General features: G+C 45.8%; 1 protein-coding gene across 1 annotated transcript in view; it reads left to right on the plus strand.

Moving 5' to 3' along the window:
• The first annotated feature begins 1,301 nt into the window (after positions 1-1,301).
• The window catches only part of tox2 (TOX high mobility group box family member 2), a 27,582-nt gene continuing 8,883 nt past the window's right edge, over positions 1,302-20,000 (plus strand). The window contains 7 exon segments of the mRNA XM_076996579.1: positions 1,302-1,312; positions 1,633-1,651; positions 1,654-1,713; positions 1,715-1,799; positions 1,802-1,890; positions 15,414-15,647; positions 18,644-18,874. Coding sequence (XP_076852694.1) covers positions 1,302-1,312; positions 1,633-1,651; positions 1,654-1,713; positions 1,715-1,799; positions 1,802-1,890; positions 15,414-15,647; positions 18,644-18,874 — 729 coding nt within the window.

Raw genomic sequence — 20,000 nt, forward strand, 5'->3', positions numbered from 1 at the left:
CCGGCTTTGGAGAGGTTTAATAACAGTTTCCCCGTTTAAACGGGCATATCTGGTGATCCAGGGCCTCGTCGTCAGAGATGTGAGGATGTCTCCCTGAGGACGCGGTGAGGGGCTCTTTTCACACAATGCCCCTCCATGTTACAAACAGACAATTTAGTTTCCTTCCAACAATTATGAGGGAAATGAATCTCAGGAAATGTTCGTTTTCACGACCATTAGAAGAAACAATAACAGGGAGGCCCCAAAGCTGTACAAAGACATCTGTCTTCAAAAGGACTATTTAGAAATTAATATCCAAACCCCAGCAGGACAATGCGGCCAGAGAGCGAATCATATTGACGGCAGTGGAATTTTTCCACTAGTCGTAAACTTTGGCCATGTGAACGATTGTGCTCTTATGCAAAAGTGGCCAATCAATGTCCTGAACAATCACTCCAAAAATAGCCTCACCTTTCTCAAGCCTCAGGCGCCTTATGCAATTTATGGATACACTGGGCCTAATTTTAGGACTGTGCTCTTTTATAGTTTCATAGTATTCAGGTTTTTTTGAAGGCCAGGACCTTTTTACGTACAACTTTGGACAGCACTGATTTTCACTGTACGATGCATATGTTGCTGTAGGTTACTAGGTTACTATTAATGCAGGCAAAAATTTTGCTTCTATTTTAGCCTCTCATCCTTGGGGAAATGTGAGTTATTGTGACATCACAGAAATAGAGGTCTTTTATTTAAGTAACATACAGTGTCGAGGGTGAAATCAGAGGCCTCACAATACTTGTTTCTGCCTTCTTCCATGGCCACTGCATTTGCTAAAAGTATTTGTTTGTAAGATAAATGGCCTTTCGTTGAGAGAAGATGACAGGCAACACAAAGATGATATTGAAATTGATTTCTGAAATGTTGCAGAACTGACTGTTTGATGTATACAGGCAGACATGAATCATAAAAATTCTATTAAAAAACCTCTTGAATGGTTGACAGCGGAATATTATTTCTGATGATTAATTTGACTCAGTCATTATGGAAGGGGCTCCAGTCAGATCGCCTCCTACAAAATTGCTTTTCATTCCCCCTTGAATACCCCTGGTATTTCTCTCTGTCTCTCTCTCTCTCTCTCTCTCTCTCTCTCTCTCTCTCTCTCTCTCTCTCTCTCTCTCTGTTATCTCAGTCCTTTTTCCTCTAGAATGTAGTCATATTTTTCTATTGCCAAATCCAGATTTAAAATGACAGAGCCGATCAGAGAAAAATACAGAGTTGTGCGTTTAGTACATAAAACGGCGACAAACATGATTCAAATCACTATGTCGGTGCTGTGAGTGGTAATGTAATGATACAGTTGGACATGCTGATTGGGATTAGACCGTAAACCGAGCTCTGGTCATCTTGAAGCAATTTTATGGCGAAATCAGAATCACTAATTGCTAATCAGGACCTGTTTCCTGAAAGCATCACCAAGTGAGGCCATTTGAAATGCTGTATTTCAGTCTATGATCTTTGTTCTTCATCATCCTGAATTGCAAAATGTTTTTTTCTGATTTATTATTTAAATGTTGATCCTTCTATATGTCATAATCTCCTATAACAATGTCTTTCCCTCATTTCTACCTTGCCTCTTACCTCCTGTCTGTCCAGAAATTACTCCGGGCAGGGTGGGGCAGCGGTAACGGTGGAGGTGGGGGTGATGAGGACTACGAGATACCCCCCATAACCCCAACCGAACCACCCCGAGCCGCCTCTCCTGCACCTGATGGACCCCCGAGTCTGGTTACCTGTGCCACTCCTGCCCCACAACGGCCTGATCAACCCTACTCCTACCCCGAGCTGCCTGCTCTCATGATGTCCAACATGCTGGCACAGGATGGTCACCTCCTCACCAGCCAGATGCCCTCCGTGAGTTACCACCGCAGGGTCCTTGGAGGGGGCGAGGGCGGGAAGTGGGGTGAGGTGGTATAAATGGATGATTGGATGAATTGAAAGGCGGATCGTAGGATAGATTGATGGGGCGCGTGTGTAGTCCGGACAGGTATGCTCTTTGCTGATTGCCACACAGCGTCGGATCGGCGGCACGTGATTGGACAATAACTCATTCGTGGTTGAGTTTACGAGGAGCTCATGAATAGAGTAGAACTAGGTTATGAGGTGGAAACAGACCACATGAGGAAACAGACCACATGAGCTTATGCACGGCAGTGCCCGCTAGTCCACAAACGCTGCCGCACTATGTGCTAGAACTCTGAAAGTGCAAGATGATGCACAGGAGGCCTGGGGAGAGTGTCCGTCCTGATCCAGAATCTTGGCGGACGTCTGCCTTCTTGCTCTGCCCTTTAACCGAGGTCCTGGCGTTCCATCAGACCGCTCCCTAGAGCTGTGCCAAGCCTCCGTGCCGCACACTATAACAGAACACAGTAATAGCTAATCTCCTTCTGACTGGAATTATTGTATGTTTGGAGACTTGAGAGATCCTTCATTACGGTTACAGTGACATTCTCAGTGACGAAAAACAATGCTATTTTCTGCTTCAACAAGCAATTTGAATCTCCTTACAATCAAGTATTGCTGTCTGCAAGGATTTTAATTCCAGTCAAAGCGTCTACCAGGCATCTTGAAACAAAAGGAGCTCAGGTTGTAAGATTCATATAAAACATAGAAACAAAACAGGTAGGTTGTAGGGATTTCTCCTAGAATGACTGAAATCTGCGTCGTGTGACTCTCAACTTCAGCCCTTCAAACACCAAAAAAAATGTTCTGGTGTGAACACCATGATCTTCACATCTGTTAGCGAGGCGTCCTCCTAGACCGCAGTAAGGGCTCTATAATGCTAGCTGTATCGATCATGAGAGAATTACTCATGTCTGCTAAACAGAGCAGGCAGCGTTGGGTGTGTATGGTAGGTGTTCAGCTGAAGGGACGAATAATCCACCTGGACCTCATGCTCTGTGGTATAGCGACACCGGAAGCCCACTCCGTCATTCGTCATTTCACTGTATCCGTTCCCTTCACCGCTGACTGGAAGAATTTGCGGACGCACGGCGGCTTACCTGGACCAACAGCTCCGGCCCTCGTTTATGTACACGTGGCAGTTCGGGGCCCTCGGCCCGAACCCCGTAACGCCGAGGACTATTTTAATGCAGCTAGAGGTGGAGAGGAATTAATAACCAACGGCGGGCTCCTTTGGTACGTCATTTGGTGTCGGTTCATGCGGTGCGCCGTTCCAGAGGGTTTGTTTGTGCTGTTTGACTCTGGCATAAACAGAACCTGAGGTGATAAAACGTATCAGACGTATCAAGAGGTCATTGCATATATTCCATCAGCAGAAAAAGGAGGGAGAATGGGAGAGAAAAAAAAACCCATTAGGGTTCATCTTCCTCTCCCGGCTCTGCTGGTAAAGAGAGATAGAGAGATCTGTTTTCATTAGAGTGGTTTAGAATGAGCGAGAAGAAAGGAGGGAGAGGGAGAGGAGAGAGGGAGAGGGAGAGTGAGGGAGACTGTCACTGAGAAGAGATGAAAGAGATGAGAAAGGGAATGAGGGATGGAGGGAAGAGGGGAGGAAGGGAAAAGGGCTGTGGAAATGAAGAGGAAGAAAAGAGTGCAGTTTTGAATGGGATGTCATCAGTGCTAAGAGCTTTGTAGGAGCTCGAGCGCCTGCACACAGATCCATTCCATTAGGCATCGGTGTGATTGTGCTTTTAAGCCAGAAAATGTCTTTCACCATCTCATATCTCATGTCAAGTTTTGTGCCAAAGCTCATTCCACTAATAAATTACTTGGTCTGTTCAGTGACTGACATATTTACATAAACTTAGCAATGAGGCCCAGTTACGATGTGATCTAGAGCTGCAATGATACAACATCCGGTTTTCTTCACTGGGCTTGTGTCTGTAGCCAATCAGGTGGACGTTTGAATTCTGGATTCCCAGCATGCAGAGGGAGAGCAGTTTCATCCCTGTTCATGCATTACGAAAAACTAAACTGAAATGGTGAGAGTTATAGATTTATCACCACTTTGCATTTGTGCCCTTGAGGAACACTTATAACTTCTGCTACAGTAAAGACCCTGCTGCATATGCTAACAGCAGTTGCCGCCAGAACCCCCATCCTAACCCAGAGTGACTTAAAACACTGAATTGTAATTCTGTGCAGAGATATGAACCTCTTCCATGTTTAAAACATTATTTCTGTTTTGAAGAACCATCGTGGACTCTCTTACACAGCAACCAAATTCATCAGGATCACTAAGAAAGTGATCTTGATGGAAAATAGATGTGCATTAAAGATAAGAATGCATAAATTTTTCAGCCGCTAGTTTAGATCCCAAATTCAGTGTCCTCATCAACTGATTGAAAGTATTTGCCATTTGCCAAAAGGCCTAAGATTCCTTCACGAGAGAGTATCAAATATTTCCTGATGAACATGATATCTGGTCTCGATGCACTGATGTGCCTGGTGAGCCCCCCCCCCCCCCCCCCCCCCCCCTCCTTCGTCTCGCTAATGCGCTAGCTGTCATAGCATCTTCCACTGGCCCCAGTGCATTAGACATCTAATATCCATGATCAGGTGGCATCGATCTTATCAATCACACACAGGAAGGTACTGTACAAAGTTTCTGAAGAAGGAGGATTTCATCCCGGTAAGGTTTAAAGTAAACAAGTATGTGGTGACGAAGCATCAGGGAAGTTTTTAAACAGTACTCAAACCATTGTGCTCTGGTAGTGCCAGTGTGATCAGGCCTGTTTTCTTTTTAATGACCTAATACCAAAACATGCCTAGCCACCCAGCTAACTTCATTAGCGACACCAATGCTAAAATGTTTTATTCCATCCACCACTGAAATCACAAATATTAAAACCATTTAGCAGATATTTGCGATATCACACCTTACATTTGAATGCACTGCAGAATACGTCTAAATTCAATATTTGTTCTATTTGTAACTGCAGGATTAATTATGGCCGTGGTTGATGATAAACCGAGTCTAATCTGTTGGAATCTAATGGCGGGTTCTTCCTGTGTTCCCACATACGCTGCTTCGTTTTCACCAAGTCGCTCTGTAATTATTCTCATGATTAGCACAGCTTTAACGACCCTTTGTCGTGACAACCCGTGCATCACGACTGTCATTACCACAGCTTTTAGGAGGCAGTCACTGACTGCCATTTCAAGAGGTGTTTTTTTTAATGCAGTGTAAATGTACACTTAATACTGTTACATTGGGCTTGTAAATGCAGGCTGTTGGATCTCCCCAACACCAATAGCATGCGGTACGTCTGTAATATAACAGGAATGGGAAGAAATACTCCAAATGTTACCAAGCAACCGTAAGACCAGAAAGGTTTTATCACAGACCATTTGTTTAACACTATGCCATACTTTCATCTCTGGTCAACATGTGACGTTGCACACGTGGATTCTTTTCATGATATTCATTGGCTAAATATTCCATCTAGGGTTGGGTGAAAGAGGAGCTGTAATATTTATCTTATCTTTCTCTTCATAGTCAGAGTGGCCTGCCGTGTATCCCGGGCAGCAGACGTCATAGTTCTGAGATACACAGCTGCTAGATAGGAACCATCAGGTGATGGCAGGCTGCTGTATTCCAGTTCATACTTAAAAAAAACTCAGAAAACTCTGCTGGCAATTCTGTATGTAAAAAGGAGAAACTTCAAGGACTAGTTTCAGAGAATCAGACTGAAATGATTCAGGTTTCTAGCTTGCATGCTAGTATGCTCCCTGATGGATTTCACTTCTATTAAAAATAGGACACCTGGAATTCTGGCACAAGCCCGCGTCATTTTGAACTTAACCCCTGCCTCACCGAATCAGTCACAGGAACAAGCTGGAAATCGTGTCATTTCGGTATTTGGTCAAGTTTCTTTAACTGGAGAAAGCTGTTATACAACAGAACTAGTTCTCATGCATAAAGGACTTCAGTGTGTAAATCGAAACTTGATGGTTCTACTGAATGTTATATATTAAAAAAACTGGTTTACAGTTCGGGTGTGGAAAATGCTGACAGGTGTCTCGCTCCCAAGTTCATTTGCACAGCAAATGCGTCTGCTGCCCGTGAGCTCTTGTTCCTCATATAGTCCTGACACTGAGCTTTTGGGGCAGCACCTGGATGGAAAAGGCACCGGGACTCGGTGGATGTATTGGGCTGAGCAGTTGGATGTATTGGGCTGAGCAGTGCCCCACTCTGGCCTGTGAAATTCATCACAGCCCAAATTAGCTAGCGAGGTCCCGCGTTAGGCCGTAAATAGCCTGGAGATGACGGCCTTCCAAAGAGCAGTGGTTGGTTGCGGACATTAGAAAGCCAACCAGCTTTAATTCCACGTGTTTGTGTTGAATTGAGCCCAGGTCCTTTGAACCAATGTCCAGTGAAACAGCTGGCTTCTTCTGTCTTATACAGAGCTTGTATAAACACCAAAGGAGTGTTTTGCTTGAAAGTTTCGCATTAAAAATAGAAAGAATAAAAAAAAATCTAAATAAACACCAAACAGAAGCTACCAATTTCTTTTCTTTTTAAGCATGAATTATAGTCTCGATTAATCAGCATAAGTCCAAAGATATTTGCATCACCACACAACCTCAGGATTACGTTCTCAGCGGAAATGCTTTATGGAACTATTAATAACTTTTATATTTTTTTCCCACCTCTTGGCAGTTGAAAAAGCATCATAGAAGGCATTTTCTGTAAGCAATATTACACACATGATTGATGCGTTCACACACGAAAAAAAAAATGGAAAAAGAGAGAGAGAAAGCTCCCCTGTTCTGTGAAACGCGACCACAAAAATGGGGGTGGGGTGAAGAGCAAGCCCCTCCCCCTGGTTTTTAAACAGCTTTCTTTTCACCTTTTGCGATTATTTATTTTCAAATAGTCCTTCAGGGTAATGTACCATTTTTCTTATTTCACACCGCTATTTCCCATAAATGAAGCGAAGGCACCATAAATCAGGAGGCAAACAGAGGCTTGTGCAAAAGCTCGGCGAGGTCTAAAGATTTATGTAACCCATTCATGTTCCTCACTTCTTCATTTTAGTGCTGTACTGTGAAAGCCTGCCTAATAAAAGGCCCTATTAATATTTCCTGTTGCCTAGCAACCGTAGGCAGCAAGTAATAGCATTCCGTGGAAAAATAGATGACCGGGCCGATAAGGAAAAATTCAATTCTTTTATTATCTCTGGGGAGAAGGTGCCTTATTTCTTTCCCCGCAATATGATATGAGACTGTGCTTGTGTATTAAGAGATGTTTTAAGGAAATAGAAGTTATTTTCCAATTTCATTATATCACAAATGGAAGTGGGGGGGGGGGGGGGGGGGGGGGTGTACTGGCCAATGAGAAGCCCGGTCTTTTTTCTAATAAAGATAATTAGCCTCCTAATCAAGACACCATGTGTGGATTTAATTGAGTTCCCTTTTAATGTGTCCAGCAAGCTTGTCCTGTGCGGGCCCGTTGGTGGGTTCCCTCGCCGTGCGTCTTTAGCTGCTAGGCCTGGCCGGCCTCCAGACAGGACTTCAGGGCTCCTGACGCGGCTCGGCGCTCCGGGGGCGTCCCGCGCTCGGCCCTCGACGTGGCCGTTTACCCGGCCGCGTTTACTTTTTCGCCCCGTCAGCACCGGCCGGCAAAAGCACGGCCGTTTTGGGAAGGACATCGGCTCCAGGGCCGGAAAAACAGACTCTGATTTGATTGTGAGTCAGCATACCAATAGCACATCCTCAGCGTCCTTATCTCAGAGGGGGGGGGGGGGGGGGTGGAGACGGGGGGGGTGTCCTACTCCGCCACCAGCTATTACCATTGGGCTAGATAGGCGCCTGTTTTATGTATCTCATTTGGCCACCACATTCTCCATCTTATCGGAGCATGAAATCATGTCTGTATTACTGTGCTGCATATCACCAGCATGCGACGACTGACTACGGCCCCTTCCAAACGACGGGAGGGAGGGAGAGAGAGAGGGGGGGGGGGGGATTTGAAAGCAATGGCAGGGTACGGTAGAATAATGTGATGCTCTTTCTCTCATTCTCCTCCTTTCCTGCTCTGCCCGGTAGTTCTTACTGGGGAACGTGACATGTCCTCATCGTGAGCTGCTAGCCTGGCTGCTAACCTCACGATGGATGAGAGGGGCCCCCCGAGGTCAGATAGAGGTGTCGGTGGACACGTGTCTCTACACATGCCAGTAAACAAAGACCACGCCTGCTTCTTTATGCCTGCGCACTTCACTTTCTGTCTCAGCCGTCCCCACACTGAGCCAGCATAATTTTTTCCAGTGAAACAACTTGCAGAGTCTGCGCTGTCTGTTTTGTAGCGTGACAGGGCAATTAAGGGTAAAGCACGACGAGTTCTCCATTAAAACCTAAATAAATAAATAGATAGATAGGAACACAGAGTGTTGAAGTGTTGATAGTTGGAATGTTAGATAGAGGGGTTCAGTGAGCACAGACATCACAGTCACAGAAAACCGATAATTCAACACTCATTAACACAACACTCATGCTGTTTATAACGAAGGTTGTGTATCTTTATGCAATGGATATAGCTATTCATAAATATGAAAGGCACTTTAATTTAGTCATATATTGCTGGGAGGATAAAAAAAGAAATAAAACAAAACACTTTTGAACCATAATCATTAATCACATCCGTGCCCTGGACATGTGGTATCAAAGGAGCACTGGTCTTCAGTCCAGCTTGCAGTGACTTCTGGATGCAGTGGTCAGTATCACGCTCTGGACCACACAGACCCGGACCACGCAGACCCGGACCGCCTGCCTTCAGGTCTACGACCAGCAGGCACAGCGAGACTGTCTTGTTTTCATAGGAAACGGAGAGTTAGGGCTGGAAGTCCATTTTTCAAATAGCCAGTTTTGATAGTTTGGGCTGGCTCATCAGTAGTGATGTTGGTTAGAGCGTGCGTGTGCCAGCCTAATTCCTGTTTGATTTAGTGAGAGTGAAAACCTCAGTCCGTTCTACCAGAGTTGTGCTCTGCGGAAGGTGTGAAGCCCGTGTCGATACAATCCAAAGTGCCAAAGCAGATGTGTTTGGGAGGGCCGGGATTGACTGTAGGATTGACTTTTTGATTGACTTTTGGAGTCGCTCCGTGGCCACACACACATGTGGTGCTAACACACTCGCTAATCGTCCTCAAATGAACCTAATTGTTGCCACAACTCCCTGCTGAGGAGCGTGCACGTGTATGTGTGTGCGTCTGTTTTGCGCACGTGCACGTGTGTGTGTGTGTGTGTGTATGTGAGAATAGACAGACCTCTGGGTTCCTTTTCTCATTAGATGCAGCAGAAATATTCTGTCTCACTGTCTGGATGGCGTGTTGAGTCTGCTCTACACCCCCCCCCCCCCATCGAAGTCATTTCGGAGCTGTCATGTCAAAGCGGGCCCATCCTGCCTCTTGTGGCGGGAGAGAGGACCGGAGCGCTCCAGCCGTGGAGAGAGCACCAGCACCAGCACCAGCACCGCTCTTTCAACTCAACAGATGAGCGCGCAAACCGCAGCTGCTAGCAGGCAGTGCCGGCCCACAATGCCCTGTTGTGTGTTTGTTAACGAACCATACGTTGTTGTGACTGTGGCAGGAGTGGCGTTTGCAGCGATGCAGCTATTTGCTGCACTTCATTAACAACTTTACATACACACGAACAGGTGAGGAGAGAGAGAGAGACGCCGTGAATAGAAATGGCACTGTTCCCTCTGCCTTTTCTTGAACTGGACATCTGTTTTTTCCTCATTAAAATCAGTCTAAAAGAGTTTACCAATTATGATTTTGGACTGCCTGCCTAAGACTTCTGTCTCTTATTTCCCTCTCTCTTTCTCCTCCTCTCTCTACCTCGCCCCTTCCTCTTTCTCTCATTCTTTCCTTCTTCTCGGCGTATCCCCTGCTTGCTACGTCCCCCTCTCCTCCGTATTACAGTACGGTCTATCATGGTGCTGTTGTGGTAATAGAACTCCTCACTCTAGCTTCTTTAATGCTCTTTCCTTGAAGCGCACGTGACCGCTGCGACTGGGCCCGACACGTGTGACGGAACCCTGCCGTGTTCCCCCCGGTGCGGCTCGCGCGCGCCGTGCAGCTCGGGCCCAGTCCTCCCTGCCTACCGATTTAACCAGCCTGTGATTTATAAAGCCGCTCCCTTATTAGCGCTCGTAGCGACGTTATAAATGACCCTCCGGGCCGTCGGCCCAGACGCGGAGGTAGTGGCGGCGGGGGTGAGAGGAGAGGCAGCAGGTTCTCATGTTCTGCCCCCGGGGCGAACGAGGAGTCGTGGGGAGGGCAAGGCGAGGCCAGCCTCCCACTTCATCCCTCCCTCTCTCCCTCTCTCTCTCTCTCTCTCTCTCCCCCTCTCTCCCTCTCTCGCTCCCTCTCGCTCTGTTTACTGCGCTCGTGAAGGATCGGTCTCCGGCGCTCGGCTAATTAAAGCTGCCATGGCCGCAAGCCTGCCGGGATAATGTTCTATTATTATAGTCATTTGTTTCAATTAAACGCTCTGTGATTTTACAATAGCAACTGTGAACCTGCGCCGAGTGAGCCATCACTCCCAACAAGATGTCTCCAATCACGGGGAGGAGGTGGGGCAGGGGGGGGTGGAGGGGAAGGGGGAGGGACCACGGGACTGCCAAGATGCCAAGACACGCCCCCCCCATCCCCCGGCGGCCATTAGACTTGCTGAATTCGCCCCGGCCCTCCAGAAGTGGCACGGCTGAAACTACAGATCACTTCCACTTGTGATTAAGTGGACGCCGGTGCGCGGGGAAGTCTTTTCCAGACGAGACGTCAGGTCGTCTCTGCGGAGCGGAGCCACGTGTTCAGTGGAATCGCCGTGGACCACGTTCGCGTTTGTGCCACAGCGACAGTGTTAACGGAGAGGCAGCAGGTGGATGATTCTGGGTTATGGATTCGTTTTATTGTCGTTTTGATTGGGAGTGTAGTATAGTGCGCCGACCGGTGAATGCAAGACGGTGAGGCTGGAGGTTTATGTACACTCTTCACACTTACGTTTGCCTTGTTAGTGTTAGCCCCATTTGCACAGCTAGTGATTGGCCGGCTGCCGTGACTGAGCCGCACGGGTGAGCCAATCACAATCCACGTGAGGGCATTAAAGAATAGGTCATGGGATTATTGCAACAATAACATGGGGATATTCTCTCTGTTCCCAGTGTCACTCACACAAAAACACACAATGTGTCTCCCATAATTGGGAAAGAGCTGATGTTGTTTGGGTTGTTCAGAACAACAGACAAACCGGAAATGAATCAGACAACTTTCCAGTGTTTTTAACAGCAACCCAAGGTCTCTGGAACGTTAACAATACACTGTGTGTGTGTGTGTGTGTGTGTGTGTATGCGTGTGTGTATGCGTGTGTGTGTGTGTGCATGTATGTTTGTTCATGTGTTGGCGTGTGTGCGCATGTGTGCGCATGCGTGTGTGTGTGTGTGTGTGTGTGTGTGTGTGTGTGTGTGTGTGTGTGTGTGTGTGTGTGTGTGTGTGGGTGTGTGTTTGTTCATGTGTATGCATGCATCATGTGTGTGTGCATGTGTGTGTGTGTGTGTGTGGGTGTGTGTGTATGTTTGTTCATGTGGGTGTGTGTGTATGTTTGTTCATGTGTGTGGGTGTGTATGTTTGTTCATATGTGTGTGTGGGTGTATGTTTGTTCATGTGTATGCGTGTGTATGCACATGCATATGTGAAATAGAATGTGTCTCTCCTCACATCACAAAGGTAATTTAAAATGCCTGGTCCACATTTATCTCCTGGGAGGGGCAGTGAAAGCTTGAATAAACATAAATTTATGGATCTGGCCTTATCGTGTGTATATCTGGATAATGGCACCAGTGTTGACCCTTTGTATTAGAATGCAGGGGGGACCAGGACTGTTTGTCTTGGGCTGAGAGACAGTAATGGCCAAATAAAGGCAGTTACTGAGACCCTCCCCCCTGCCAGGGATGATACCATTTAGTAATTAGCATACAGTACCTATGGCAACCGCTAACCTTTGTAAGACTCTTTCATAATGTTTGTACAGCCGTCCCCAACCTGCTTTATATAGCCTCAACTGATGACTGTTGGAGATAGCTCCCTCCCTCCCTCTCTGTCTCTCTCTCTCTCTCTCTCTCTCTCTCTCTCTCTCTCTCTCTCTCTCTCTTTATCTTTCTGTTTCTCTTTCTTTCTCTTCCTCTCTCACCCACCCCCACTACCCTTTCTCTCTCTCTCTCTCTCTCTCTCTCTCTCTCTCTCTCAGCCCCTCCACTCCCCCTGTCCCCCTCCCTCCCTCTTTCTCTCTCTCTCCCTCGGTTAACCGCTTCACTTTCTCATTTCATCTCCCCCTATTTTTCTGTCTCCTCACACTTTCTCAGTCCGTCTCTTTTTTTACCACATCCACCTCTCTGGAACAGCCACACACAGCATTGAAAACAAATATTTGGTATGTACACTTAGCACATGCGACGCAGCCACTGTGCAAAATATCCTCTGTTTAATGATTCACATGGACTGATTTGCCAAAATTGATCGTTAAGAGATGTCATTTAGCGAAGTTGCCCGTCTTTATATCTCCCATTACATTCACGGCTCAAAATGAACTGGTGGTAAATATGACACTGAACAAAAGGGTTGTGCGCACTGACATGCAACACAGATCTGTTTACCAATTTGTTTGCCCTGAAATTGCTTATTTAATATGAAATATGAAAGTGATGGGTTTATAATGTGAGGAGAAATAAAGGCGTAATACATTTGTTTACAGGACATTGAAATAGCGATATTGCGATTTTATTTCTTTGTGGAAAGGGAATTTATTATTTTGTGGATTTGACTTTTTTATCACATGACGAAAGCTGTAAAGTGGCCTAGTTTTATATATTTACTTGAAAAGAAACTACAGTATGTAGCAGTGGTTTTTTTTCTGCACCATATCCTGGTTTAAATTGGAGCGGGAGTCCATCCTGCAGTAATTCAAGTCACATGCATTGAAATGATATTCAGAATTTAAATCATGGTGCTGGTATGCCAGTTTTGAAACAAATACCATAAATTATTCAGATTTTTCAGGGAGAGAGGAGAGGGAGAGAGAGAGAGAAAGAAAGGGAGATAGCATGTGGGTGAGAGAGAGAGAGAGGGAGAGGGAGAGAGCATGTTGGGGAGATAGAGAAAGAGAGGGAGCAGGCTGGGGTAGATCTTTGCTCAGCTGACTGTGGAGAACCGATGATGATACCTTTGCCCCCCCCCCCCCCCTCCCAAAAAAAAAAGAAGAAAGAAAGAAAAGAGAAAAATGAAAAAAGGGAAAAATACTTCAATCACAGCCTGGAACTGAAGCAGTGATATGAAGGTAGATGCAGAGCTCTCTCTCTGCTCTGGTGTCTTGTCTTCTGTTGTTTAGAAAAAGCTATAGAGTGCCCGGATTAAAGAACAGGGTTGATGCTTCTAGCCAGAGGCTGTTGCTATGGAAATCGGGCTGCAGTAGCTATGATAGGCCATTCATGTTTGATTAATTGGTTTTTCAGTGCTTCTTGGTTTGTGAAAGCTCTTAAAGAACAACTCCACTGAAAATGGAAAATTAATGGATTTTCTCTCTCTCCCTCCCTCTCTCTCTCTCTCTCTCTCTCTCTCTCTTCCTCTCTCTCTTTCTCTTTCCTTTTCTCCACCTTTTATTCAACACAGAAGCCATTTCACCGTGTTTGAAATTTGAAGTGATGCTGTTTTTGAAATTTGATTTGAGGTTTGAGGTTGTGTTTGGACTCAGGGTGGAGGAGGGGCAGGGTGCTGGTGTTTTTTGGGGTTTTTTTTTTGTTTTGTTTTGTTTTTTTGGGGATTTTTTTTTTTTTTTTCGAGCAAATTTAAAATGCAAAACAGCACTGCTCATGTTCAGGATTTTTGCCCGTTTGTTACCAGCAGCCAAGAAACAGCATCTAATGTCCTGTAAACACAGCAGATCTCACCCGCTGGCCGCAGTGGTACAGCCCGCACTGCCCCGCTACCTCTCCGTGTTTGTAGAGGTGCTCTGTGTGATCAGGCCCTCCTGAAGATGGCCGCCCCTCGGCCTGGGCGGACGGAGCAGTGCTGTGGCTCCACTTTAACTTCATCAATCACTCCAAAAGCTCCGAGCTCACATCTAATGTTTTATTCAGGGCATGAATGTTGCATGCTTGCATGCTTCTAATAAATGCTAGTTCATCAACACACACACACACACATACATACACACAGCGCACACACACAACACACCCCCACCCCCTCCACACACACACACACCACAGACCACACACACACACATATATACACAAAAACATATGAAGGAAGCGTCCTGTTTCCCCTGAAACCTTGTGTATTTTACAGCAATTTTCTGCACCTCTGTTTATCTCTCTCTTTATGTATATATGAGCGTTCACATTCATGATTACATACATTTGCTACATGGAAATCAAGTGTTCGTATATGTTAGGGAGTTGAGGTACACAACTAAAGTGAAGTAAGAAGTTAGACAAAGTGTTAAAGAGTTCACTTAAAACCTTCTCGGATAAATCAGGGTAAATCTGAGGTAAATGTTTGGTATATTACTAGTATTTGTTGACCAGGGGCTCTTGCAGTGACTGTGGGCGTGGCTATTTTGGCATGTAAAACATTCAAAACATATTTGAGGCTCCATGCAATTATGTTGGCGTGCCAGCATTGTAATTAGATGTAGCGTATTTCTTGCGGTCGCTCACGTTGTCCTGAGATAAGCTTCTATGGTGTAGTGGGTTTCATGAAGTGCCTTTGAAAGTTGCACAGAAGAACGCGTGTGGTAGATGACTTACTGTAAACAGAGCATTTATCTCTGCAATCTCAAGCAATCGCGTTCAACATATCAGCTCAGTATTTGCGAAAGTGGAAAAGTCTTTGCTCTATAATGTCAAGTTCTGAATAGAGTTGGGTGGTTTCTTAATGCCGTGATGCAGCGTAGTTTGCCAACGCGTGCACCTTTGTGGTTTTGAGGACTCATTTGTTAACAAGGACACCTTTGAAGATTAGTTTTTGCAGGGAATGAAAAGTAGTCACATATTCACCCATATAGGCTCTTTTTTGAGCCTGCCCTTTAAAAAAATAAGGAGTACTTGTAATTTCTGCACTTGACTGACAGTACTGAGACCATCGAGAGCCGTGGACTGGGCCAGACCCAGCTAGCCGAGTGTCCGACTTGCCGGTTCAGAGGGGTTAGTGAAGAATCGTTTTCCACCACAGACAATGCACTGTGTGAAGGGAAAATGTGGTGACTGGAATCTCTTCAATAGAGAGCTGGGTTAGCATGGCACTCCTGACTGGGGTTCAAATGATACAGGATAAACAGATATTAAACCTCTGGCTAGCCTGGCTGATTAGCTTAAAGAATCGGCCCGATTTTTTGGTAAAGTTTGGTTCTTCTTCTTTCGCCCTTAGATGCAGGCGCTGGCCGGGCAAGACGGCGGTCACTACCCCCCAGCCCGCCACGCCCCCATGCTAAGCAGGTCTCCTAGGATACTGCCCCACCCCATGAGTGCCCTGTCCCAGCTCAGCTCTCAGATTGGCCGAGGCTCCTTTACCCATGGTTCCCCCTCGTCACCAGGAAGTCAGTCGGCCACGCCCTCTCCCTCAAGCTCCGCCCAGGAAGAGGAGGCAGATTACCACACAAAGGTACAGGGAAGGGACATGGCCCACATTTCTGTTCGAAATACTGGTTGCCATAAAGGGATGAGGAAAAATACTGAAGGTTTTGGGAAATGTAGTTTTTAGGTGAAAGGCAGTAGAGTTGTCTAAGTCAATGTTCAGAATGTTAGCCAAGTTTTGGATTCATAAAGGAGGGATTTTTATGTGCATGCTTGCACTCACACGTGTGTGTGTGTGTGTGTGTGTGTGTGTGTGTGTGTGTGTGTGTGTGTGTGTGTGTGTGTGTGTGTGTGTGTGTGTGTGTGTGCCTGTGTGTGTGTGTGTGCATGTGTTTGTGCATGCTTGTGTAAGTAATTACGATTGTCAAATGCTTTTTCTGCAAGAGGTCCCTTTTATACTGTTTACAAATTATAGCAATTCAGCTTCAGATACAATTGCCTTTTGTTCTTGCTTTTATCAAAGCATGTTGTCTTCTCTCTCTCTCTCTCTCACTCTCTCTCTCTCTCACTTTCCCCTCTCTTTCTATTTTTATTGTCCTAGAAATCCAATTACTCCAGCTTGTCCGTCATCCTTTTCCTTTATTGAAAGTGTCAGTTAAAATTTAATTTGACTGCGACAGTAAGGCACTAGCAGTAAGGAGGCCCTCATTATCGCCCTGTGGCATACTTAATTGGATCTAAGAGTAAAAAGAGTGAATTAACTTACACAATGCACAAATGACATTGTTTTAGACCATGGGATTATACAAAGGTCTGTAGCAGCAGTAGCCAAACCACGTGGCATGTTCTTGTCTTCAGAATGTTCTCTGTATATCTAGATAAGAGTATAATGAATATTTTAAGCACAATGTATTGTTGCTGAAGTTGTTGGCACAGAGCATAGTTTGAATGACTATAATAATTATAAGCATATTGCTCCTGGCCCCTATGGCATTTTATTTGCTGGAAAACAAATTATCATTTTCTCTCTCTCTCTCTCTCTCTCTCTCTCTCTCTCTCTCTCTCTCTCTCTCTCTCCCTCTATCTTTCTCTCCCCACTGCCACCCCCCCCCCCATCTCTCTCACTCAAACACATACAGGGTTTTGTGAGTGTTTGTATGTATGTATGTTCTTATCAAGTGTACTGGTGTTTGGTGAATGTAAATCTATATAGTGTTGGCTGCTCTTTGGGGTTTTCTCCATACACTACACTTCATACATCTCATACTCCATCTGGCTACATCTCATACTGTTGTAGATCCCCTAACACATACACACACATGTGTCTAAATAAATGCATGTGGCATCTCTCTTTCAGTGCACCCAGTTCTGTGTGTGTGTGTGTGTGTGTGTGTGTGTGTGTCAATATGTGTCTGTGTGTTTACATTATCCACCATTGTGTTTACACTGTACACCTTGTTTGGACATGATTCAAATATCTTTTTTCAAGTTTGGAATGCAAATTATGTGCAAATATGGCATGCTTTGTTTCAGTTGTAATGCGTGCTTTAGAAGCAGTTATGAATTATACGAATGCAAGAAACATTTGGACTTTATTCGCATGTCGTTACCAATTAAAAAGAAATTCCATTCATCTGGATCTACACCAACACTACCTTCTGCTCCTGTGAAAGTGGCTGTTTGCTGTTTGACACAGAAGGTCAAGAGAGCAGGATGGTTGGTGTACTGTACCGTGAGCAGGTACCGAGTGAAAAGAGTGTGTGACTGGTCCTTGTTTCATCTTACACTGGCACTGACAAAAATGCTGACAACTGTGAATAGTGTTTCATAAGCAGCTTTGAAATCTACCGGTGTCCCAGAAATCTATTTCACTCATTAGTTACAACCTCGTGTTTGACTGAAACATTTCAGGGTCTCTCTCTCTCTCTCTCTCTCTCTCCCTCTCTCTCTCTCGCTGCACTTGTACAAATTTGAATAATGACTTTTTTTGTTTGATTTAAACATGCAGCCGTTTAGTGGAAGAGACAAATATTCGCAGGCCGCAGACATGAGCCGAAGCCGTGTAGCACTGATTCAGATGGGATATTAGCCATGTCTGCTCAGCCCAACCCACACCACAGCAATCAATTTTGTCCTGAATATTTCAGAGCTCTTTCTCCGGGGCTTCACTGTCCCATCTGCTTTTAACACAGCAAGCAGAGAGAGAGAGAGAGTGTGTGTGTGTGTGTGTGTGTGTGTGTGTGTGTGTGTGTGTGTGTGTGTGTGTGTGTGTGTGTGTGTGTGTGTGTGTGTGTGTGTGTGTGTGTGTGTGTGTGTGTGTGAGAGAGAGAGAGAGAGAGAGAAAGAGAGAGATTGTGCATAACCTGTCACAACATATTACACAGACTGGGCTAGAGTGAAAGCACTCTCTGGGTTTCACTGTATCCCATTTTTATTTCATGTTGTTTGCAGATAAAAGACAACTCACATTTGCATAGTCAAACACATGCATGTCTAGAAGCTCATTACCGCTTATGCGTTCAAAAGCAGCAGGTATGGAACTTAAACCAGAAGATCTTGTTCCTCAGCCCAGGGCAGACGTCTGTTTGTGTCAGTGCACAGCTTTCAAAATCCCCTACACCAAATGAGATGTACATACAGGGATTTCATTTCCGTCGCCTTATTGAGGATATGATTGAAACTGAAAGTTGATTTCATTGATTTGACCACATCTAATTGAATGACACCATCTGAAATCCACTTAAGAGGTTTCGTGGTATTCTACTCACACCCATGCATGGCTCCCATTAGGCCTCTATCTCCAGTCATCTACAGGGAGATAGATCTTATCTAAACACTAAAGACACAGGAGAAGGAATGAGTGATCTTCTGTAATTGTCACTATAGGAATCATGAATCATTTCGCTCTTGTAACACTGACATATTTCACCCATTAACCAGTATGGCAAGAACAATGGAGCTAAAACACTGTACTGAAAATCTCTTTGGTCAAACCAGCCGTGTTCAAATCAAAAGTGAAGTAGCCTCCTCCTCCATGTGTGGTCCTCCATCCTCACACCACCCCTGTCTCCTCTTCACCTCCAGATCACGGCAGAGAAGAGACCTTCGTCAGACGCGCTCAAGCCCAAGCCCAAACCCCAGAAGAAGAAGAAGAAGAAGGATCCGAACGAGCCGCAGAAGCCCGTGTCGGCCTACGCCCTCTTCTTCCGTGACACGCAGGCCGCCATCAAGGGCCAGAACCCCAACGCCACCTTCGGCGATGTCTCCAAGATCGTCGCCTCCATGTGGGACAGTCTGGGGGAGGAGCAGAAGCAGGTGAGTGGGCTCTCCTCTGGCTCCTCCTACCCTACCCTACCCCACCTATCAAACCTCAGAGGGCTCGATGCGTCATGCCTAGCGTCCTCGGGGGTGCGGGTATGCTCGTACATCAGAAGGACCAGAGCGGTTTAGTGGGTTTTACCCTAGAAAATCTGCTGGTTAATAATCAGATCCTGAGTGATGAGTTGGGGCAGAATTGGAAAAGCTGGGTTCAGACACTTTCCTTTTATTCTACAGCATTTCTCTTGTGGGTTGTTGAACGGCTGACGCTAACATGTTGCTGCTGCCAGACATTAACGGCAGCGTTTGAACATCGTCTGTGCTCGGATGCTTCTGGTTCGTCTGATTGGCTGGACTCAAGATTTGTTTAGGAGCTGTTTATTGGTTGCTTTGTTCAGGAGGTGAACATTAGACCCATGTGTGTGTGTGTGTGTGTGTGTGTGTGTGTGTGTGTGTGTGTGTGTGTGTGTGTGTGTGTGTGTGTGTGTGTGTGTGTGTGTATGTGTGTGTGCGCGTGTGTGTGTGTATGTGTGTGTGCGCGCGGCGCGCGCGCGCGTGTGTGTGTGTGTGTGTGTGTGTGTGTGTGTGTGTGTGTGTGTGTGTGTGTGTGTGTGTGTGTGTGTGTTCTTCAGTAATGAGTTGTGCATGAACCAGAGTGATGATGTGTGTGTGAGACAGAGAGAGAGGGGCCACAGTATTTTTAGAATATCCTCCATAACAAAGGCCTGCTATTGCATGTCAAATAAAAGCACCTGTCTCCATGACGGAGTGCAGACCACTCACCTCTCTGCCATGTGATATTTCTCTCTCTCTGTCTCTCTCCCTTTCTTTCTTTCTCTTCATCCCCCCCCCCCCCTGTTTTCTGAGGGCTGGTGTGTCCTTTTATGTGCAGTTAATTTTTGCCTCCTTCTCTTCTCCTGCTCCTCTTCTCCTCCTTCTCTTCTCCTGCTCCTCTTCTCCTCCTTCTCTTCTCCCCTCTTCACCATGAATCTTCATTTTGCTGCTGACACCCTTGAATGTGAATTCCTCATTTCCTGGGCCCTTTTATTTATATCTGTTGCCTGGTGATTTGATCATGCTGAGAATACAAGATTAGCCATCGCCCGACGCCCTTCTATTCTCC

The sequence above is a fragment of the Brachyhypopomus gauderio genome, unplaced genomic scaffold (genome assembly GCF_052324685.1).
Source record: "Brachyhypopomus gauderio isolate BG-103 unplaced genomic scaffold, BGAUD_0.2 sc711, whole genome shotgun sequence".
Lineage (NCBI taxonomy): Eukaryota > Metazoa > Chordata > Actinopteri > Gymnotiformes > Hypopomidae > Brachyhypopomus > Brachyhypopomus gauderio.